Here is a 25,417-nt window from a genome sequence, read left to right on the forward strand (position 1 = left end):
CATTCAATTCTGATCACTTGCTGGTCTCCACCAAGATTTGCAGTGTGCTCATACTCACCGTTTCTGTACACATCTGTCTACATGTCGGTAATGTAGTTAGCACATGCGCAGTAAGTTATTCCTACTGGTCAGAAATCATCCACCAACGGCAAAAAATCGGCAGGGTGTGCACCCCTGACTCAGGTTATACGGTCGTTGGGTTGACACTGTTAAGGTCAACATGCATTGAGCCGACCACTGAAGGTCAACCAAGCTTAGGTTGACACATGAGAATATGGGGTTAACCCTGCGCTCACCTTCTAATCTTAAGGTGTAGTTGATGTATAACTGCAGTGTGCAGATAATAAATGGATGTCAATGTTTAAGGGATGAAGAATAATATATTTATTGGTGCAAAAAGTAACATATAGTAAATACCATGAAATAAAATGAAATGGATGCAGGTAATCTGTTGATGGAAACAGTGTCCAGTATGAACAGCTCTCACCAGAAAAGGCTGTGTCTGCTGTCAACTGATAACAGAACCTGCAGATGAAATTGGGTGGTGTGTGGGGGCACTCTGTGGTTGGACAATACACAGAGGAATTAGTGTTCCCGCTAGGCTGTTTTAGCGGGGCGCTGCGCCCTGCCCAATTTTTAAAGTGAAAAATGCGCCCTGCCCCTCTGGCAGCGCCCCGCTAAACCAGCCTGCCTTTGTCCCCGCTGTTTTGACTGGGGAAGCCCGGCGCCGCTGTACATAGCGATGCCCGGCACTTCCCCGACAGTTTACAGCCTTCCGGGTGGCCGGGTCCGCCCCCTGTGCATGACGCCGCCGGCCGCGCCCACCCCTGGGCATGACGCCGCCAGCCGCGCCCACTCCTCTGCGTGATTCCGCCGGCCAGGCACGCCCCTTTTGTGACGTTGGTGGGCATGCCCAAAATAGTGACGTCGGCGTGCCCGGTCCAACCCCCCCCCGCCCTGCCCGCCCTAGTTCCTAGAAGGAACACTAGGAATGTGTCACAGTGAGGGTTTGAGAGGAGTGGGCTGATGGATAGGGCGGAAAAGTCAATTGGTGAGGCAAGGCGTATGAATGGCACCAGGGGCTGGCGTCCCATAAACCCCTTGTGGTGCACTATACCCTTACCTGCTTGTCCCAATAGATCTTAGGCTCCTGAAGGTCCCACGCCGTCTGTCCTCGTGGTGTGGACAGCCGCTTCTGCGTCTGCTCGGGTAGCAGTACGCCGGCTGTGTCCCCACACCGCTTCCACGACTCCGCAGTCAGGAGCGACAGGAGGCCGGAGCGATGTGCGCTCGACTTTTCCGGGATGGAGAGGAGACTTGGCTGTATGTTGGTGTGGAGTAGTGGGGATGTCTGCCAACACGTTTCGGCCGTTCACCGGCCTTTTTCAAGGATGGTTGTCTGACTCTTTTAAGAGCCGGTGGGTGCCGCCCCTTTTCACCCTGATTGGAGGCTGGTGAAGTCAATCTTGGTGTCATTGATGGGATTGGTTGATTGTGCTAGTTAGGTAATGAATGGCTGGGTATTAACCCCATCATTGCCTCCTCAGTGATCATGGCCACTCTATTTATTTATTTGCAGTTTCTTATATAGCGCAGCAGATTCCGTTGCGCTTTACAATAGTAGACAGTGATAAAACAAACTGGGTAACAGACAGACTTGGAGGTTAAAGGGCCCTGCTGCAAGCTTACAATCTATATGTGGTAAACCTAAAGTGTCAACACCAATGATGTCGATAGAGTGGTTTATGTCACATATTGTTAGGTTAATGTAAATGTTTGTTAAACTCCAACAGCCATGTCTGTCATTAAATGCTGTCGCTGTTGAAATCTATATTTAGACCCCCAGGATGCAGAGTTTTCAGGGAGAAAATCCAATAGAGCTCTCTCCTGTTTAAAACTTGGGTGTGATCCCCCCCTCTCCAATTTACAATAGGTGCTTCAATGACTGTGAAGATCAGGCCTTTGGGGTTAGAATTGTGTATTTGTTTGAAATGCAGGGAGACACTGTGTTTTTCATACCCTATCCTCTATCCTGATGTTCCGTATGTGTTCATAAAGTCTGCTTTTGAACGGTCTTATTGTCCTCCCTATGTATTCCAAGCCGCAGGGACATTTTAGCAAGTAAATGACCCCCTTGGTCTCGCATGAAAGGTGCTGTTTATGGTGAAATGTTTTGTTGATGTTGGTCGATGTCCAAGTGTCGCCACCTTTGGTGGTGGTTGTGGTGAGATTTTTGCACCCTTCGCACTTATCGCAGTGATAAAAACCTTTCCTGTCTGTCAATCTGGTCTGGATGCTAGTGGTGGGTTTTATGTGGTTCCTAACCAACTTCTGCCTTAGGTCTGGTGCCTTTCTGAAGATTAATTTTGGTCTCTCTGCGAGGTGTTCGCGTAATTGATGGTCCTGTTGAAGTATGTGCCAGTGTTTCTGTAGGATATGTTTCAGTGTTCTTGAGGATTTGTTGTATTGTGTGATAAAAGTTACGTCACCGGGTGCTTTTGAGTTGTTTGACTGTTTGGTCTGTAGGGTCTCAGCTCTGTCCAGTGTGGCTATGTCGTCATATGCTTTGTCAACCATACCCTTGTCATACCCTTGTCATACTGTTTATCGAGAAATTGAGTCCTGAGTCTGAAAGTCTAAGGGTCTGGAACAATTACGTTTGATGCGTCTGAACTGACCCTTGGGTATGCCATCTAACCATGGTTTATGGTGTCCACTTGTATATAAGATACAACTATTGACGTCAACTGTCTTCCTGAATGTTTTGGTCTGTAATATGTGTGTCAATAAATATTTCCAAGTTCAGAAATTGTACTGAGGTCTTGTGGTAGTGATGGATGTTTCTGTCATTGGCGTTAAGGTATTTAGTGAACTGTATTAGTGTGTCTTGTGGTTCCTTCCAGATAAAAATGCAGTCATCAATGTAACGCCGCCATAGGATCAAATGGTGCGACCAGTCACGCTCACCCCAGATATAATCTTCCTCCCATTTCCCCATGAAGAGGTTAGCGTAACTGGGCGCCACCCTTGATCCCATGGCGGTCCCAGTGGTCTGTAAGTAGAAGGAGTTGTTAAACCAGGTGTAGTTGTGATGTAATATGTAATTTATGGAGTCAATGATGAATTGTATTTGCTCTTGTTCTAACTGTTGTGCCTTGTCCAAGAAGTGTCTGGTGCTTTTTAGTCCTTGAGTATGCTTGATGATGGTGTACAGGGATGTTACATCACTAGTAGCTATCCAGTAATCGTCTTTCCAGTCTAATGTGTGTAAGGTGTTGATGATGTCCGTTGTGTCTCTGATGTGTGATGGTAGTGATTTAACAAGGTCCTGTTAGGTTGACACATGAAAAGGTTGACACGGCTAAGATCAACGCAAGCATTCGGTCGACAATGGGAAGGTCAACAGTCAAAAGGTCGATATGGGTTTTTCGCATTTTTTTTTTTTTTTTTGTGCCGACAGGCGGTATTTCATGCCCTACCATCCACTACGGCGTGGGGGGAGACTATAATAGTGCAGAGCCCGAAGCATACGAGAGGATGCGGTGCACTTTTGTGGTGTCCATGTTGAATGTGTCAACATTCGGGACAAAAAAGCATGAAAAACCCATGTTAATCTTTGGACTGTCGACCTCCCGAATGTCAACCTTCAGTGTTCAACCCAATGCATGTCGACCTTAATTTGGTTGACACAAAGACCCATACCTGACTCAGGCTTATCAGTAGGTCTGGGTGCACATACCAATGAGCTATATCACAACCCATCTCTTCCGCAGACCAGCTGGTAAAGTGACCAAGACAAGTTCCCCGCTTATTTGTTTGACCGGAAGAAACATCTAATGTAAAACCTGCTTATGATGTATGGCCCATATGAATTGTATACTTGGTATTGTACAGCTGTAGGGAAGCCGCTGTACAGCGCCGTACAAGGAATGTTCTATTGCTGTAGCAGGCTCCTCCTGACAGCATCTACGATCCCAGTACTGAGTCCAAAAACACTGCATCGGATCACCATCGCTACCATTGGCCATCCACATAATCCAAAGCTTACTCAGTCCGACCATCAGAACCCGTCTACCAGGCCCAGGAAGTCTACAGACCCTGGGCTCAGTACCCATACATAAAGGGGCAACGGAGCCCTGTTTTGTAGACCGGTCCCGGTTGCCGCCTCCCCAAACATCACAGCCAATCATTCTTGGGCTAAGGGTGGGCTTCAAAGAATCATGCAGAACAGGTTCTGCTCACACCCGGTTCCCAAACATTTGAATTTGCTACAAAACAGACCGTTCTGCAGTGCAGTCATGCACACACCTGGCTACCAGCTTACTTGCCACTAGGCTCCTGAAAATCAAAATACTCCATGGCCAACGGCCTTGCAAATGGTTTAATTATAAGCTTACAACTAATATCTATATATATATATATATATATATATATATATATATATATATATATATATATATATATATATATATATATATATATATATATATATATATATATAGTCTGTATAACCCGGCACTCTGAAGAGTTTGGTCGGCTGCCTGGTTGCCCTCCTGGGACTTAATATAAGCAGGGGTACCCCCCTTCCCAAAGCTGAGAAGGCGGAATTAGGCGGCACTCACAGGACTTGTAGAAAAAATGCAAAAGGGTTTATTGAATGTGCATCATAAAGTAGTCCAAAAGTCTACGTTTCGAGGCATTCGCCTCTTCCTCAGGACGGACAAAGAGAGGGTAAGTGCAGGTGCTGTGTAGGACAAACAAGACAGTGAGCATTACTTACATTTAAATAACCGATGTCTGTGTCCTCCTCCTGGTTTCCCGGTGCCTGCGAGCGGTACTTCCGGGTATCGGGCGCTGCGTCTCCTGGGAGTGACGCGAACGTGATGACGCGCGTCCACCTCCGTCTGCAACCCCGATAGTTGCTTAGCAACCCACGGCGTCCCTTCACGCTGGCTCTACGGGATTCCTGGGGGGAGATTTAAAAAACAATAATACCAACAGTAAAAGACTGATTGGATGGTGTGTGTGAAAATTAAATACTTATAAACTGTTGTGTAAAACATCGGATTATTTTTGTTGGCAGTGTATACAAAAAATATATATAAAGAAATTATTATTGTGCCTAGAGCACTTAGACAGGCATGATAGCGTACATAGCTTATTTATCACATTGGTAATATTTTCTATTAGGTATGTTGTGTCAACTATTGGTGCACAACATTCAAAACATCTGGGTCAATGTCTTTCTTATAGAATGAAATAAGTGTTCATCTTCAATAGCTTATTTTAATTGATGAAACATCTCATTTTAGCTATTTGTTAGCATGAGAATTTTTTGTTGTAGATGATCTGTCACTTGATTCAGCTGCAATAGGAATGTTTTGGTTATTTTTGAAGAATTGTAGTTCATTGTGTATCATAGAAAGACGCTCCAAGAAATGGTCTCGTTTAGGCCGTTGGGGGCCAAGGTATTTAGTTTGTGGATCCATTCTGTTTCTTTGCGGTTCAGTAATTTTTGTCTGTCTCCACCTCTTTTTAGTGGTGGGACATGATCTATTATTTTGCTTCTGAACTGTGTTAGCGAATGTCCATGGGCTTTAAAGTGCCGTGCCACCGGCTGGTCTACGTCTTTACCTTGCAGTATTGCCTTAATGGCTGACCTGTGGAGGGCCATTCGATCGCGAAAGCTGCGAATGGTTTGGCCTACATAATATTTGCCACAGGGGCATATGATAATGTATATGACAAACTGTGTTCTGCAAGTGAGGACGTGTCGGATTTTAAATCTTTTTCCTGATTGTGGATGTTTGAAGTCAGGGCCACTCTCCATGAATCCGCAGGTGGTGCAGGCCGGGCATTTGTAACACCCTGGTTTTTTTGCTTGCACGTTGAATAGGGTTTTTGTTGGGTTTGATTCAACGTTGGTTTTCACCAATATGTCGCGGAGGTTTTTACCCCGTCGGTAACTGGGCATGGGAGTCTTTTTGGCAACACATGTTAGTTTCTTGTCTCCTGACATAATCGGCCAGAGGGCATATAATGCTCTGGGTAGCACGGTGCTGGTGGGCGTGTATGTGGTTACAAAGGGTATTTTGGTGTCCGATTTAGTGGTTTTACTGTTATTAATTTGTAGGAGCTGTTCTCTCAGTGTATTGAGTACTTCCATTTTTTGTTGTTGTAATGCTTTTACATCGTAACCTCGCTGAGCAAATTTTGTCACCATGTCGTCCAGGGCTGATTCCATTTTATCTGGGTTGTTGGTAATTCTTGCGACTCTCATTAGCTGAGATTTTGGCAATCCCTTCTTGAGTGCAGGGGCATGGTTGCTACTATTTAGTAGCAGAGTGTTCCTGTCTGTAGTTTTTTTGTATACAGACGTCTCAATTGAACCCTGTGAAATGGAAATTTTGACGTCCAAATAATTAATGGATTCATGGCTAATATTAAAGGTGAGTTTAATTGGTCCATGTTGGTTATTGATGGTATGGATGATTTCTTCTAATTGTACCATGGTGCCGGTCCAGATGAGCATAAGGTCGTCTATGTAGCACGTATATAGTGTTACATGTTGACTGATGGCTTCGTCCTGAAAGAAGAAATCTCTCTCTTGCTCAAACATGAAGATGTTGGCTACTGATGGCGATACGTTAGAGCCCATCGAGCATCCCGTTAATTGGAGGTAATAGTGTGAATTATGCAGGAAATAATTTTTCTTTAAAGTTAATTCTAATAGATGTAAGAAGAGTCCAATGTCCATATCTTTGAACTCGATGGTTTGTAGAAATCTCTGCATGGCTTGTAATGCTGCCTCATGGGGGATGACCGTGTACAAATTTTGTACATCCATTGTACAAAGAAGAACGTCCTCTGGAAGATTGTTCACGGTAGATAATTTCTGCAACAGGTGTGTTGTATCCTTCAAATAATATTTTTGGGTGACGATGTAAGGCTGTAACAGAATATCTAAGAATTGTGAAATTGGCTGATATAGGGAGCCCCGGGCAGAAATGATGGGTCTGACCGGGGGATCCACTGCATTTTTATGTATCTTTGGAAGTGTGTATATGACAGGCACCACTGGAAACTCTTGTGTGAGGGTTTGAAATACTTTTTTAGAAAATTGGTTCTTTTTGTATGCTTCTGTTAATACTCCGTCCAATTCTTTTTTGAAAATGGCTGTTGGATCGCCAGGGAGTTTGCGATACGTGGTTGTGTCGGAAAGCAGTTTATCCAGATTCTTGATGTATTGTGTGGTATTCTGTAGCACAATACCCCCACCTTTGTCGGCGGGGCGTATCACTATCTCTGATTTTTTGGATAGTGAATGGAGTGCTTTGGCCTCTTTATAGTTTATATTGGAGTATATTTTCTTCGGACTCTGGTCAAATTTTGTCACTGCTTCGTCGATCAACCTACTGAAAACTTTAATGGACGGATTGAAAGATTGGGGATCATAGGTGGAATGGGCGTGTTTTTTGAGAAAGTTGTCATGACGGTCTTTTTTTGGCTCTGGCGTTTCTTGAAAGTGTTCCCTGATTCTCATTGACCTTCCAAATTTATGTAAGTCCGCTTTCCAGTTGACATCTTGATGTTTGTTAGTTGGTATAAATGATAAACCTCGGTTGAGAAGATTAGTCTCATCCTGTGTCAACTGGTGGGAGGATAGATTGAAGATCAGGGTTTCCTTTTGTTTATTGGCGGTTTTGTATGTCCTGATGTTTTGACCTCCTCTCCGCGTCCACCTGGCCCTTTGGTTCCGCGTGCCCGCGTTGTTCTGCCTAAAGGGAGACTTGTTGTGGGAGTAGTGTCATCTGAGTCTTCAATGGCAAAGTCGCTGTCGCTAGAGTAGCGTTGTTGGTCTCTTTGGCGTTGTTCTCTCCAATTTGGTCTCTGGTGGAATCTGGATCTATTGCGGGGTGGGTCAGATCCTGTAAACCATCGGTATACCCGACCGTCTTCATAGTCAGCTTGGACTATATTTAATTTATTTCTTTTAAATTTTTCCAGGTCTTTTTTATGTTGTGCCACTTGTCCTTCTAATTTTTCCCAAAGGTTATTGTTTTTCTTGTCATGGATAATACTAGAGTGTTCCTCCCTCGTTTTCATGATTCTTGTTCTGGTAGCATCCAGAACTTTGCCGGCTTCTTCTATGACTAAGACCATGAGGTCTTGGCTGCATTTATTTAAAATTGAGATCCACTTAAGGCAAAATTCGGCGCTGTTGCGTCCTATGGTCGGTGTATTGTTGACCCTGAAGCCACGTGGAATCATGCGAGCCCGGTAATAGTCTGACAGTGAGGTGCCATGTAACAAAAAATCAGTTTCTTTATTTTGCAGTTTGAGTAACAAGTTATATACATCTTCAGGTGATTTTAAGGTAGCGGTCGAATTGGCATCTTCTTTGAATAGTACATTTTGTACATGTTCTTGAGAGAAAGACAATGTTTGATCCAGATGTTTTTGTATATCCGCAAAAGATAGGACATCCTTATTTATGTTTATATTTTCCATGCTGTGTGCAAAAAGTGCTTATAGGTAAAAAAGTGCTTTGGTAGTGCAGAAAGTGCTATTCAAAGAAGATGCCAATTCGACCGCTACCTTAAAATCACCTGAAGATGTATATAACTTGTTACTCAAACTGCAAAATAAAGAAACTGATTTTTTGTTACATGGCACCTCACTGTCGGACTATTACCGGGCTCGCATGATTCCACGTGGCTTCAGGGTCAACAATACACCGACCATAGGACGCAACAGCGCCGAATTTTGCCTTAAGTGGATCTCAATTTTAAATAAATGCAGCCAAGACCTCATGGTCTTAGTCATAGAAGAAGCCGGCAAAGTTCTGGATGCTACCAGAACAAGAATCATGAAAACGAGGGAGGAACACTCTAGTATTATCCATGACAAGAAAAACAATAACCTTTGGGAAAAATTAGAAGGACAAGTGGCACAACATAAAAAAGACCTGGAAAAATTTAAAAGAAATAAATTAAATATAGTCCAAGCTGACTATGAAGACGGTCGGGTATACCGATGGCTCACAGGATCTGACCCACCCCGCAATAGATCCAGATTCCACCAGAGACCAAATTGGAGAGAACAACGCCAAAGAGACCAACAACGCTACTCTAGCGACAGCGACTTTGCCATTGAAGACTCAGATGACACTACTCCCACAACAAGTCTCCCTTTAGGCAGAACAACGCGGGCACGCGGAACCAAAGGGCCAGGTGGACGCGGAGAGGAGGTCAAAACATCAGGACATACAAAACCGCCAATAAACAAAAGGAAACCCTGATCTTCAATCTATCCTCCCACCAGTTGACACAGGATGAGACTAATCTTCTCAACCGAGGTTTATCATTTATACCAACTAACAAACATCAAGATGTCAACTGGAAAGCGGACTTACATAAATTTGGAAGGTCAATGAGAATCAGGGAACACTTTCAAGAAACGCCAGAGCCAAAAAAAGACCGTCATGACAACTTTCTCAAAAAACACGCCCATTCCACCTATGATCCCCAATCTTTCAATCCGTCCATTAAAGTTTTCAGTAGGTTGATCGACGAAGCAGTGACAAAATTTGACCAGAGTCCGAAGAAAATATACTCCAATATAAACTATAAAGAGGCCAAAGCACTCCATTCACTATCCAAAAAATCAGAGATAGTGATACGCCCCGCCGACAAAGGTGGGGGTATTGTGCTACAGAATACCACACAATACATCAAGAATCTGGATAAACTGCTTTCCGACACAACCACGTATCGCAAACTCCCTGGCGATCCAACAGCCATTTTCAAAAAAGAATTGGACGGAGTATTAACAGAAGCATACAAAAAGAACCAATTTTCTAAAAAAGTATTTCAAACCCTCACACAAGAGTTTCCAGTGGTGCCTGTCATATACACACTTCCAAAGATACATAAAAATGCAGTGGATCCCCCGGTCAGACCCATCATTTCTGCCCGGGGCTCCCTATATCAGCCAATTTCACAATTCTTAGATATTCTGTTACAGCCTTACATCGTCACCCAAAAATATTATTTGAAGGATACAACACACCTGTTGCAGAAATTATCTACCGTGAACAATCTTCCAGAGGACGTTCTTCTTTGTACAATGGATGTACAAAATTTGTACACGGTCATCCCCCATGAGGCAGCATTACAAGCCATGCAGAGATTTCTACAAACCATCGAGTTCAAAGATATGGACATTGGACTCTTCTTACATCTATTAGAATTAACTTTAAAGAAAAATTATTTCCTGCATAATTCACACTATTACCTCCAATTAACGGGATGCTCGATGGGCTCTAACGTATCGCCATCAGTAGCCAACATCTTCATGTTTGAGCAAGAGAGAGATTTCTTCTTTCAGGACGAAGCCATCAGTCAACATGTAACACTATATACGCGCTACATAGACGACCTTATGCTCATCTGGACCGGCACCATGGTACAATTAGAAGAAATCATCCATACCATCAATAACCAACATGGACCAATTAAACTCACCTTTAATATTAGCCATGAATCCATTAATTATTTGGACGTCAAAATTTCCATTTCACAGGGTTCAATTGAGACGTCTGTATACAAAAAAACTACAGACAGGAACACTCTGCTACTAAATAGTAGCAACCATGCCCCTGCACTCAAGAAGGGATTGCCAAAATCTCAGCTAATGAGAGTCGCAAGAATTACCAACAACCCAGATAAAATGGAATCAGCCCTGGACGACATGGTGACAAAATTTGCTCAGCGAGGTTACGATGTAAAAGCATTACAACAACAAAAAATGGAAGTACTCAATACACCGAGAGAACAGCTCCTACAAATTAATAACAGTAAAACCACTAAATCGGACACCAAAATACCCTTTGTAACCACATACACGCCCACCAGCACCGTGCTACCCAGAGCATTATATGCCCTCTGGCCGATTATGTCAGGAGACAAGAAACTAACATGTGTTGCCAAAAAGACTCCCATGCCCAGTTACCGACGGGGTAAAAACCTCCGCGACATATTGGTGAAAACCAACGTTGAATCAAACCCAACAAAAACCCTATTCAACGTGCAAGCAAAAAAACCAGGGTGTTACAAATGCCCGGCCTGCACCACCTGCGGATTCATGGAGAGTGGCCCTGACTTCAAACATCCACAATCAGGAAAAAGATTTAAAATCCGACACGTCCTCACTTGCAGAACACAGTTTGTCATATACATTATCATATGCCCCTGTGGCAAATATTATGTAGGCCAAACCATTCGCAGCTTTCGCGATCAAATGGCCCTCCACAGGTCAGCCATTAAGGCAATACTGCAAGGTAAAGACGTAGACCAGCCGGTGGCACGGCACTTTAAAGCCCATGGACATTCGCTAACACAGTTCAGAAGCAAAATAATAGATCATGTCCCACCACTAAAAAGAGGTGGAGACAGACAAAAATTACTGAACCGCAAAGAAACAGAATGGATCCACAAACTAAATACCTTGGCCCCCAACGGCCTAAACGAGACCATTTCTTGGAGCGTCTTTCTATGATACACAATGAACTACAATTCTTCAAAAATAACCAAAACATTCCTATTGCAGCTGAATCAAGTGACAGATCATCTACAACAAAAAATTCTCATGCTAACAAATAGCTAAAATGAGATGTTTCATCAATTAAAATAAGCTATTGAAGATGAACACTTATTTCATTCTATAAGAAAGACATTGACCCAGATGTTTTGAATGTTGTGCACCAATAGTTGACACAACATACCTAATAGAAAATATTACCAATGTGATAAATAAGCTATGTACGCTATCATGCCTGTCTAAGTGCTCTAGGCACAATAATAATTTCTTTATATATATTTTTTGTATACACTGCCAACAAAAATAATCCGATGTTTTACACAACAGTTTATAAGTATTTAATTTTCACACACACCATCCAATCAGTCTTTTACTGTTGGTCTTATTGTTTTTTAAATCTCCCCCCAGGAATCCCGTAGAGCCAGCGTGAAGGGACGCCGTGGGTTGCTAAGCAACTATCGGGGTTGCAGACGGAGGTGGACGCGCGTCATCACGTTCGCGTCACTCCCAGGAGACGCAGCGCCCGATACCCGGAAGTACCGCTCGCAGGCACCGGGAAACCAGGAGGAGGACACAGACATCGGTTATTTAAATGTAAGTAATGCTCACTGTCTTGTTTGTCCTACACAGCACCTGCACTTACCCTCTCTTTGTCCGTCCTGAGGAAGAGGCGAATGCCTCGAAACGTAGACTTTTGGACTACTTTATGATGCACATTCAATAAACCCTTTTGCATTTTTTCTACAAGTCCTGTGAGTGCCGCCTAATTCCGCCTTCTCAGCTTTGGGAAGGGGGGTACCCCTGCTTATATATATATATATATATATATATATATATATACATAATTTGAAATCAGGGCACTCACCAAGCAGCAGTATTTCAAGTGCTTTTTTTATTCCACCAAATTCATTTGCTGTAAGCCGACGTTTCGGACCTGTTACAGGCCCTTAATCATGGCGTCCTGTGTCCCACATAGAAGGCAACTGATCTACAAGCCACAAACAACACACCTATATAGGGCAGTAATTAAGCCAATATAATCCACCTGTACAGACAGGGAATACCCAATTACATGTACCTCACCTCAGCACATAACGGGTTAACTCCAATACCACAGGACATAATACCAATATTGTAGATGGAGGGTCTAAATCACAAGAATATCGCTATGAAAAAACAGTGTAAAAATAATAAATAACATACCCAGCGTCTAATGAGCAAATCATAAAGAAAGCACTCACTTCCGGGTGGGCGGTGACAGTCAACTTGTCATTAATGACACCATCAGATATTACACCAATAGCTCCCTCTATCCCTTCAATAGTGGGCCGTCATACTCCTCTCATAGGTCAGTGAGTAACATACTCTGGTGCGCCCTTTTCCAATATGGCGCCTCAGCATTCAATCACATGTTGCGCATGAACCAACTGTTGTGCACCTCACTGAATTCACTACGTGATGCGCGTCACGCGTGCGCGTCATCGCGCATCACACACAGTGTGCGTCCCTCTGTGTATTGTCTCCATATGAATCAGCCTCATACAGGAAATGGGCTGTTATAACGTAAATGTGCGTTCCAACACAATGGAACGCAAATCAGGGGGAGTCTGTGTATAGCCTCTGGTATGTCCTCAAACAATCTGTTTTAGAAAAAACGTATCCCCATAGGTGGTTTGTTCATGGCTTGCAGTCAATGTACCAATAAAACAACATATATAATGACAGACAATACAAACATATGTACATATATAAACATATTAAAAAGAGCAAGGTATACTAATATGGTCACATCAATACTATTCTAACTAGAATACTTTCCACTATCGAGGGTAGACTAGTAATTCACTAAACCATATAGATCCCTAACTATTATATAGCTCCATTTAGTGTCACACATCCACCTAAGAGCCAGCAGTGGCCAATATTTCAAATATTACAGAGGAGGATAAAAAGGATGGTCAAAAAAATGAAAAATTGAGAAAAATTAAGAAAAATGAAAAAATCATGAAAAATGAAAAAATCATGAAAAACTAAGTTCCAAGGTTGAGGATCATAGAAAGCATTTAAATGAATTATATTCATTAAGGCCTCTAGGGCTGATGGTGTCCAGCGAGTATATCCATCTCGCCTCCTTCTGTAGGAGCAATTTTGCTCGGTCTCCACCACGGTCCAGCACCGGGACCTGATCAATGATAATGCTCTTCAATGTAGATAAGGCATGTTGTCTCTCCAGAAAGTGGCGCGCCACTGGTTTATCACTGGATTTAGTCAGTAACGCCGCTCTAATGCTCGAGCGGTGGTTGGCCATACGCTCCTTGAATGAGCTGACCGTCTTTCCCACGTATGTCAACCCACACGGGCATTTCAAAAGATATATCACATGGTCAGACGAGCATGTGAGCCTGTATCTGATCTTAATTTTGCGACCACTTTGTGGATGGTAGAAGAATTCTCCCGTGTTCATCGATTGACATGTGGTGCAACCGACGCATCGGTAGCATCCCAGACGTGTTGTTCTCAGCCATTGGCTGCCAGTTGATTCCTTAAAATTCAACATAGGTCTCATTAACAGGTCACAGAGATTCCTACCCCGTCTGTAGGCAATCATGGGCTGTTTGTTGTTCAGTTTTAGCTTTGGGTCAGATGACACTATATACCAATGCCTTTTGATATTGCTCCTGAATCTTGGTGCCCCTGTATCATGTGTTGTTGTCACAATCATGCGATCCAACTTCCTTTTATCTTTCGCGGTCTTTTCTCTCTGATGGATCTCTTTAGCACGTTTCAAACTGCTATTTATAATTTGTGGTGAGTACCCCCTTTCTTCGAACTTTATCCACATCTCTTCAACTTGGGCTTGCGTGTTCTCTATATCAGAATTCGTTCTGAACACCCTCAAGAACTGAGATATTGGCAGTCCATTCTTCAAATTAGTAGGATGATAGCTCGTATAGTGTAAAAGAGAATTTCGGTCAGATGGTTTTTTGTATAACTTTGTACCAATCATGTCACCATCTCTGTAGACCGTTACGTCCAGAAAGTCAATGGCCGTGGTACTTGCAGTGTGGGTAAAACGAATGGGGGAAGGCAGTTCATTTAGGTTGTGAACCATTTCCTCAAAGGTATCCATGGTGCCTCGCCACATCAAAAAGACGTCGTCGATGAATCGATAATATTGCATGATGTTACAACCATATGGGATTAGGATATTGTTTTCTTCATATTCCGCCATATAGATATTGGCATATACGGGGGCCAAATTTGAGCCCATGGCCGTCCCTCTGCGGACATAATAATTGGCGCCATAAAGAAAATGGTTGTTAGTCAAAACCTCTTCAATTAAGGTACAAATAAATTCAATAGGTGGTGTGTTATGATTGGCTTTTATCATTCGATTTCTTATGCCTCAATCCCCTCTACATGCGGTATTACCGTGTAGAGGGATGAGACATCCATGGTCGCCAAGATTATCTCTGACCCTGTGAATTCAATGTTCCTTATTTTCATAAGGAAATCAGGGGTGTCACGAATGTAGCTAGGGATAGCTTTAACAATAGGCTGAAGGATCTGGTCCACAAATTGGGCCATAGGTTGCATGACAGACCCCCTGGCAGAGATGATAGGTCTGCCAGGGGGTTTGTCCAACCTCTTGTGGACTTTTGGCAAAGAATATAAGATCGGACAAATGGGAGCATCAACCTTAAGATAATTGGCCACCATATCATCAATCCAGCCAGACACAGTGGCTTGTTCGATCAGACGATCAATTTTGTTTTTGATTTGGTACATCGGGTTTTTACTAACCCTCTCATATACTGTCGTATCGCTTAATTGATCACAGATATCTGAATGATAGTCAGTATAATTCATCACAACAACCGCTCCCCCCTTATCAGCGGGGCGTACAACTATTTCTCTGTTGTTTTTCAATGTACAAATAGCCTCACGCTGAATCGGGGTAAGATTGTCATGCATGTTGGTATCTACACACTCATTCAGATCTATGTCAATCATGCGGAGGAAGGCCTTGATATTGGGGTTGTTGGTGGGGGGGTCATAGGTACTAGGTCTTTTTAGTACCTGATTTAATGTAGCACCAGTGACCTCTACAGTGTCATTGAAGTGGTCTCTGAGCCTTAGTTTTCTGCCTAGTCTGTAATGATCAATGACTGTGTCAAACTTGGGTCGTGAGAATATGGGCACAAAGCCCAATCCCATACTCAACAGATTTTCTTCCCCTATAGTCAGAGTGTGATTGGAGATATTAATGACTGGATTTAGCTCTGTTGACCTCTTCCCCTTCTTTTTGTAGCCGCCGCGTTGGCGTCCTTGGGCGTTTCCCCTTTGATGGTCCCTGGATGGACCACTCCGCTCCCCTAAAAAATGTTGCCTATTACCCATCATTGTCTGTAGATGACTGTGAGGAACAGGTGTCTACAGTGTATATTGGTCTATGTCTGTAGTTCCTACGGGGCCTATTTTGATTATCTCCCATAAGCCATCTATACACTGTGTGTTGTTTATAGTCCAAATTCACAGTCTCAAGTTTCCTCCTCTTAAAACTCACTAGTTCATTTTTATATTTCTCAACATTTCTGATATAGAGAACACGCAAGCCCAAGTTGAAGAGATGTGGATAAAGTTCGAAGAAAGGGGGTACTCACCACAAATTATAAATAGCAGTTTGAAACGTGCTAAAGAGATCCATCAGAGAGAAAAGACCGCGAAAGATAAAAGGAAGTTGGATCGCATGATTGTGACAACAACACATGATACAGGGGCACCAAGATTCAGGAGCAATATCAAAAGGCATTGGGATATAGTGTCATCTGACCCAAAGCTAAAACTGAACAACAAACAGCCCATGATTGCCTACAGACGGGGTAGGAATCTCCGTGACCTGTTAATGAGACCTATGTTGAATTTTAAGGAATCAACTGGCAGCCAATGGCTGAGAACAACACGTCTGGGATGCTACCGATGCGTCGGTTGCACCACATGTCAATCGATGAACACGGGAGAATTCTTCTACCATCCACAAAGTGGTCGCAAAATTAAGATCAGATACAGGCTCACATGCTCGTCTGACCATGTGATATATCTTTTGAAATGCCCGTGTGGGTTGACATACGTGGGAAAGACGGTCAGCTCATTCAAGGAGCGTATGGCCAACCACCGCTCGAGCATTAGAGCGGCGTTACTGACTAAATCCAGTGATAAACCAGTGGCGCGCCACTTTCTGGAGAGACAACATGCCTTATCTACATTGAAGAGCATTATCATTGATCAGGTCCCGGTGCTGGACCGTGGTGGAGACCGAGCAAAATTGCTCCTACAGAAGGAGGCGAGATGGATATACTCGCTGGACACCATCAGCCCTAGAGGCCTTAATGAATATAATTCATTTAAATGCTTTCTATGATCCTCAACCTTGGAACTTAGTTTTTCATGATTTTTTCATTTTTCATGATTTTTTCATTTTTCTTAATTTTTCTCAATTTTTCATTTTTTTGACCATCCTTTTTATCCTCCTCTGTAATATTTGAAATATTGGCCACTGCTGGCTCTTAGGTGGATGTGTGACACTAAATGGAGCTATATAATAGTTAGGGATCTATATGGTTCAGTGAATTACTAGTCTACCCTCGATAGTGGAAAGTATTCTAGTTAGAATAGTATTGATGTGACCATATTAGTATACCTTGCTCTTTTTAATATGTTTATATATGTACATATGTTTGTATTGTCTGTCATTATATATGTTGTTTTATTGGTACATTGACTGCAAGCCATGAACAAACCACCTATGGGGATACGTTTTTTCTAAAACAGATTGTTTGAGGACATACCAGAGGCTATACACAGACTCCCCCTGATTTGCGTTCCATTGTGTTGGAACGCACATTTACGTTATAACAGCCCATTTCCTGTATGAGGCTGATTCATATGGAGACAATACACAGAGGGACGCACACTGTGTGTGATGCGCGATGACGCGCACGCGTGACGCGCATCACGTAGTGAATTCAGTGAGGTGCACAACAGTTGGTTCATGCGCAACATGTGATTGAATGCTGAGGCGCCATATTGGAAAAGGGCGCACCAGAGTATGTTACTCACTGACCTATGAGAGGAGTATGACGGCCCACTATTGAAGGGATAGAGGGCGCTATTGGTGTAATATCTGATGGTGTCATTAATGACAAGTTGACTGTCACCGCCCACCCGGAAGTGAGTGCTTTCTTTATGATTTGCTCATTAGACGCTGGGTATGTTATTTATTATTTTTACACTGTTTTTTCATAGCGATATTCTTGTGATTTAGACCCTCCATCTACAATATTGGTATTATGTCCTGTGGTATTGGAGTTAACCCGTTATGTGCTGAGGTGAGGTACATGTAATTGGGTATTCCCTGTCTGTACAGGTGGATTATATTGGCTTAATTACTGCCCTATATAGGTGTGTTGTTTGTGGCTTGTAGATCAGTTGCCTTCTATGTGGGACACAGGACGCCATGATTAAGGGCCTGTAACAGGTCCGAAACGTCGGCTTACAGCAAATGAATTTGGTGGAATAAAAAAAGCACTTGAAATACTGCTGCTTGGTGAGTGCCCTGATTTCAAATTATGTGGATTTGGACCATGTTTGAGTAGCATGTGCCTGATGGGAGCACCGCCCATGTTGATCTTTTTACCGTGAGTGCACTGGAAACAATATTGTGTATGTATATATATATATATATATATATATATATATATATATATATATATATATGTGGGTAGATAGATAAAGATATCGGCAACTAATTACTGGGCTGGGTATATAGATTAATAAATAAAAATATATTTATTTAGATGACAAAAAGTATATGACAAAAAGTATGTATAAAAAGATGGACAAATTCAAAAATACAAGGATAAAAATGCAAGGATAAAAATGCGGTACTTGTTTCCTAGAACGGCCACAATCGTGAGTGATCGTGGCTCTTAATTAAGGGACACGATCCTCACGATGTGGCCGATTTTTTACAATTTTTTCACTTTGAATGACAGAAATCGGGTCAATCGGTCGGTCGCGACCAATTAAAATCGGCCGCGATGCGACCGACCGATTCACCCGATTTTTCCATAGACTTCAATGTTAAAAAATCTTTTAACATTGAAATCGGGAGGATCGCGTTGGTCTTGTGCCATTATAATGGCACAAGATTAGATGGACTTGATTAAGTCCATCTCACATAGGGAAAAATGATAAAAAAGGTGAAATGGGCCAATATGACCCATTTCACATTTTTTATGTGCCCGCCATGACCCCACGATAGACGTCAACCCGAAGCGTGGCGAGCGCAGCGAGCCCGCGAGGGGCGGCGGTACGCGTCCTCCGACCTTTTCATTCCCCTACTATCCACGTCGGCGTGGAGTTGAGAATATATAGTGTGGCGAGCGCAGCGAGCCACCGAGCCCGAAGCGTGGCGAGCGCAGCGAGCCCCGCGAGGGGACGCGTATACCTGTGAAGTTATACGCGTCCCCTCGCGGGGCTCGCTGCGCTCGCCACGCTTCGGGCTCGGTGGCTCGCTGCGCTCGCCACACTATATATTCTCAACTCCACGCCGACGTGGATAGTAGGGGAATGAAAAGGTCGGAGGACGCGCACCGCCGCCCCTCGCGGGCTCGCTGCGCTCGCCACGCTTCGGGTTGACGTCTATCGTGGGGTCTAGCCCACTTAGTAACATTTGGGGGGGCAATTGAAAAAAATCTGGAGAAAAAAAAAAAAAAATCGGGTGAAAAATCGGTCGGTCGGATCGGTCGCATCGTATGCGACCAAATCGCATGCGATGCGATCGATCCGATTTTTTATCTTACGACCACAACGATCTAAATCGTTGTGGCCGTGCTAGGAAACAAGTACCAAAAATGCTAATGGATATACACAAAAATATGGGGGAGGTATAAAAAATATATACAATTGTAAAAATCTTCCTAAAATCAATAAATACGCATATAGATATAAAGGAGATTTGCTTAGCTCAAAATGGATGGAGATCAGTGGTTTCCCAACGCGTTTCGTCGATGTGACTTCATCAAGGGGTAAAAGGCAACTGAGGCCAGACCGGTATTTATACCTGTATGTCTGTCTCAGAGCTGCGTGACATCACTTCCTGTGGCTAATTGGATATAGAGAGCTAAATGACTCTTAAACAGTTAATTTTCTTTTTCAATGCACTATCAATGTTAATGGCCATATACAATGAGACAATCGCTATATTTAGACATTTAAAAAACGGTCATATTCAGTCCAGAGTATATATAATTAGTGATTCGCGGCACTTCCGCCACGTTTCCGGCATCCGAGCGTGCGTACTGCGCATGTCCAAGTATATGCAGAGCTGCTTGTGACCTTCTTTCGTACTGCGCATGCGCCGGGCGTTGATCGTCCCGGCGGGGCTTCAGGCAGAAACTTATTGAGTAGTGTCTGCGTCTCTGGGTGCCGGCGGCCATTTTCCGAGAGTTTCTGACACCATGTTATAGATAGGGATTTCGTGACGGCGGCCATCTTAATGGAAACCGGCGTACCCGGAGGAAATCCATGCAAGTACGGGGAGAATATACAAACTCCACACAGTTAGGGCCGTGGTGGAAATCAATCCCATAACCTCAGTGCATACTTGACTATCTGACCCTCTCCATAAGGGAGAAAATGCTCTGCTCCTGGACTTCCCTGGTAATGTATGATTGCCGTCACCTGTGGTGACACCTTTCTTATCAATTACTTAGCTCAACACAGGTGATGGCAATCATACATTACCAGGGAAGGCCAGGAGCAGAGCATTTTCTCCCTGAAGGAGAGGGCCAGGTAGGCAAGTATGAAGCGACTTCTTGATAGAGAAAAGAAAATCTTAGAATTATTAACCTCATGTAACTTTCCCATCTGGAGTCATTTTGTGCTTTCACATTATTATGTCCAAATAACATACATTAAAGTAAATGACTAGAGCGGCAGACAGACCATTTATCCTAGAAGAGGAGTGAGTGCACTATGTGACAGGCATTCCGCATGAGCCATGTGGTCAGGGGTCACATGGACAAATTCCTCTAGTGTTACATTTCAGTAAATGAACAAGGCTTATGGGGCCTACACATGGGGCGATTTTAGGGCATTTTTGAAGTGATCAGACTTCATTTGGCTAAATCGCTTAGAAAACGCGGCTACATCGCTCTGTGCTTAGGGGCCATAGTTATGCGTGGCCCCGTACATCACTAGAGCCCGGTGATTAAGATCCAGCATGCTGGATAAATCTAGTTAATTGCCAGTTAGAGCCAGTGCTCTCACCGGAGAACACTGGTCCTGACGGATCGCTCAGCTCATAGCACTGACACATCGCTGTGCAGCACTGTGTGCTGAGCGATCTTGCTGAGTGTCTTTACAGGTCTGGTGACTGTGTTTGCTATAATCCATCAACACCGCGAGATACGGTGCAATAAGGGGATCACTCAAAGGCCCAGCTGCCCAGTGTGATCACTAATTGTGCGGATACATTTGTGGTTACCCAAATGGGTGAATAAACTGGTGACAGATCCGTGGCCCATCTCCCTATAGGTTTTCAGTAATGTACCTGGTTTTCTTCATGCAGTGTCCTGGCTGTGATCACAGTCTGATCTCCGTTACATAACTAATGTCTAACACATCACCTACATATGTGAATGCTAGTAACAGCCCCTATATAACAGAGAATGTCCCAATACACTTGGGCAGCTCTTGTAAAGTGTATTCATATAGTAGGTGACTGTAACGCTGACAGTCATAGATAGGTAGGAGACTATGGGGCAGATGTATTAAGCCTGGTGAAGAGATAAACTGGAGATAAATTGGAAGGAGATAACGCACCAGCCAATCAGATCCCAACTGTCATATTTCAAACACAGCTGATTGGCTGGTGCATTAACTCTTCCAAGTTATCTCCACTTTATCTCCAGTTTATCTCTTCTCCAGGCTTAATACATCTGCCCCATTGTTCTTTGGTTCTGTGGTCATAGATCAGAAGAACGTTGACGTAGTGGGTGGAGCAGCTTTTGTCAAACCTTTGTTATGTGCCCGGGTCAGGCGGTTACAGGCTGTACAGACCGTTATCAGCCAGATTAGATGCCTCAAACAAGCAAGGAAGCGGGGTTACACTCCCACAGGACAGCTTTGGGAGTGTAACCAGGCCGATATGTAAGCACATTGTCTGCTGTCATATCAGAATTTATCATTGAAAAGCTTTTGGCCCAAGGCTGCCGTGACAACAATGCTGATACTCTAGGGTGTCGTGATTCAAGACAGCACTAGGGTAATTCCCCAAACCCAGGCTGTGGATTTAGGGGTAATAGTACAAAGTATTGTCAATTACTAACACACTCCTTCTCCCAGCTCGTCCTCTCCAACTCCACATTACTCCTATGTCTTCAGGCAACCAAAAATTTGAATTAGAAATAGAATTTAGTCGGTTAGATGTAGCATCATGAATTACAGGTCACAGCCTGTTCATTACATAGGAATGTATGAAATCACTCTGATTGGTCAGAGCATGGTTGCTTCCATGCTCTGACCAATCAAAGCTCTCCAATTTATTCCTAAATTAGTGATAAGCTGGATCCTGTATCTTCCATCACTCTATTACAGTCTGGCCTAAGGCTTCATTTTCTTGAGTTAGGAACTCGTGATATTACCAGTGCCTCATGCCTTAGTAATGCACCAGGTGCTGTCACCGGCCCTAGAGAAGTAATAAGCTTCAGCTCATGAACAGTGAATTGTATTCTCCAACCGTCGCTTGTGGCAGATGGTCATATCCGAGGGAAGGAATGTCACTGCTGTTCTACGCTCATAGAGAAGGGCCATACGTAGTCATACTGTAGGACAAGCCTCATTATACACCGTGTGCAAGTGGTTTTACTGCCAGACTTGTACCTTGTAAAGAAGGTCTCAGCCTCATATATAAAAGGAGACTTTGTAGAGTCCAGGGCGCATGACAAGCCATGATAAGGAAGAGATGTCTGGTCCCCTGTAGTTACTATAGGAACTGTCTTCCAGCTTGTGGAGTATCCGTGGGTGGGTGCTTGGTTATGGCTGGCTTGGTTTGTCAGCAGGCGTAGTAATCAGGGATAGATACCTGTGGGACTATAGATTATTATTGGGTATCGGAAGAAGTGCTGAGATCCTGAGGTGTAAGATGAGACAGGAACATTGTACATTTCAGTCCTGGGCAGAAGATAAGTGCTGAACTTTTTTTCTCCAAAGGAATAAACCTGTCCCCACTCACACTCTCCCAGCCTGATGAGCACCATTCAGTCACCTGCGCTGCACATCTGCTTAGGGATGGCCATCAATAATTGTGTAGTTTATGGTCGATGTAATACTACATCGATGGCACAGCATAGCCAAATAGTTATTTTTCCTCCAAGGTGCCAGGACATGGAGCATAGCTCCGCCCCTTACATGAGTGAAGCCCTGCCCGGATCTGATTGGCCCGCAGGCATGTACATCGATTGGTAAAACCATCGATGGTCATCCGTTGCATAGCATGCTGCCATCAGTGTCCACTCGCCATTGATGTCAACCACGGCGATGGCCATGCCTACATCTGCTGTACTAAGACTCGCCCACATTAGTCTGCTCACACCACAAATGCCTGTGGGGCTTTACCGTAGACAGATCTGTCCAGCCCTTACTGAGTGACTGCTCTGTACTGTGAGACCGAAGGGAAATTATTCATTTTCACTTTATTGTTATATAGATATTGTATCTATTACTGGACTTATATACACTCTGCCGATTTACATATATACAGTATCAGCCATAGACTCTATGTAGTCAGTGCTGCCTTATTATCATCTAATGATGGGTTTTATTTCCTTTGGCAGAATCTTATAGCGCCCAATCTACTGCATATACAGTAATGAGCCTCATGCCATCCATGATGTCTGATGATATAACTTGTGTCCTGTAGGAGGCAGAGAACACGCTGCGACTGATGCAGAACAAGCTGAGAGAGGAGGAGAACCGGCTGCAGAAGGCAGGAAGTAAGTGCTGGGTTCTGCTACCTGCGGGGGAAGTACTGATAATGTATTAGATCAAACACTGGAATATTGGGTTTAGCAAAAATCTAACCACACCCCGGCGGATCCTGACACTTATACCCCTTTTACACCATTCATCCATTCACCTCCGCTGCTGTCTGCACACTGCACAGTTCAGCAGACAGCAGTGGATGCTGTATTCCCCCTGCCCAACCTCCATGTTGACCACAGGGTGCTGCGGTCCGGAGATTGGGCTTCTCCATTGCTGTAAACAGGAGCTGGGTTGGACAACTCGGCATACCCATTTACACTGCCCACTACCCAGGTCCTGCCTGTGTTCTACCCTGGTCAGGACCTGGGTAACGTGGGCAGAATCATTTGTTGAATATTGGTGCCTTGGCTTACCCCCGCCACCTCCCAATGCTCTTTCTCTCCACCCCAGACAGCAATGAGGACTCGGACAGTGAGATCCAGGAGGATGATGGCTCTGATGATACAGAGGATGAGGATAGGAGACCTGGAAAGCTGCCAGTGGGGCGTGGCATTCCCATGCAAGGTAGGAGACTGATTTCTAATGTACAGAATGTGGCGGCATCTGTTTTTTATGTTGGAATTGCCACCCAATAATATCAAAATGGTCATGCTGTCATGTCATGTTACACAAATGGGGTGATTTTGAGCTGAAAGCTGCTCAAAGCTGTCCAGTGTGTACAGCCCGGCAATGATCGGTGATGCATGCTCCTGCATCACGCCAGGAAAGCTGCTCATCTGCTGGTATTACCGCCTCCCCCTGACAGCATCGGGCAGAGGCAAAGCCACTCAGTGTGCATGCACTGAGCGGCAACCCCCCCCAACGAAGTCACAAAATCGCCCAGTGTGCCTGGACCTTGTGCTTTATATCCAACCATTTGATATACACGTATTGTAAATCTCCTTTTAAGATCTTTAAATGTTATTTTCTTTAATATTTGGTAGGCCAAACGGTCTGAAATCTCTGCTGTCATCCCTAGCATGCACTCTATGTGTCTGTTTAGATTTACCAAGCATGGTGTGTTGTAAGTAAGGCAGCAGTATTGTTATACATTATTTATTGGGCTTTGCAGTTTCAGAAATGCATTCTGCAGTGTTAATCTGGGTGCTAGCATTTTCTTAACGCACAGCCTTATTGCTATTGAGATTGCCATTGTGTTTAACCACTTCAATTCCTAAATCGTGTATTGTATTGAGCTGCTGGAGGGGACGGTGTGGGGAACCTGGCACCCCCTCTGTAACATGTCACAATGTGTGGCCTTGTGCACCAGGGGGTGGGGCCAGAATTACACCATTGTGCCCCCCAGACTGCCCACTTCTGTGGAGGAAGTCTGACCAAAAATCCTGAGAGTACCAGAGAGCGCTCCAAAATTCTGGAAACTTCAAGCAATCCTGTAAGAGTTGGCAGAAGCATGTGTTAAATTAATGTAATGATTATCTGTATTCTTACAGGAAGGGGCGGCCATATTGTGGGGACAATGATTGGAGGAGACAGTGATGAGGTCAGTCACTCGCACTTTGTGATTTGCTTTGAATAGAATTGCCGCTTTAAATTTCCTCCTTAAACACGCTGAGAAGCTATGGCTTTTGCGTTTTGGCTGCCTGCATTTCACCTGGTTTTAAGCAGCTAGAGAACTTTAAAGGGATAGTATTTACCATGCCACATATAAAGTACTGTTATTAGCTGGTCACTGTCACCACAGACTCATTAACCTCCAAACTTTAAATGA

General features: G+C 43.8%; 1 protein-coding gene across 4 annotated transcripts in view; it reads left to right on the forward strand.

The window, feature by feature from the left end:
- Positions 1-25,417, forward strand: part of LOC146020122 (clusterin-associated protein 1-like) — a 57,846-nt gene that overhangs the window by 27,516 nt on the left and 4,913 nt on the right. For all 4 annotated transcript variants that reach the window (XM_083152969.1, XM_083152970.1, XM_083152971.1 and 1 more), the window contains exons 9-11: positions 23,588-23,660; positions 24,100-24,213; positions 25,140-25,189. In XM_083152969.1, the coding sequence (XP_083009095.1) occupies positions 23,588-23,660; positions 24,100-24,213; positions 25,140-25,189 (237 nt within the window). The remainder of the gene's footprint in view (positions 1-23,587; positions 23,661-24,099; positions 24,214-25,139; positions 25,190-25,417) is intronic.

Source organism: Crinia signifera, chromosome 7 (assembly GCF_055691185.1).
Source record: "Crinia signifera chromosome 7, ASM5569118v1, whole genome shotgun sequence".
Classification (NCBI taxonomy): Eukaryota; Metazoa; Chordata; class Amphibia; order Anura; family Myobatrachidae; genus Crinia; species Crinia signifera.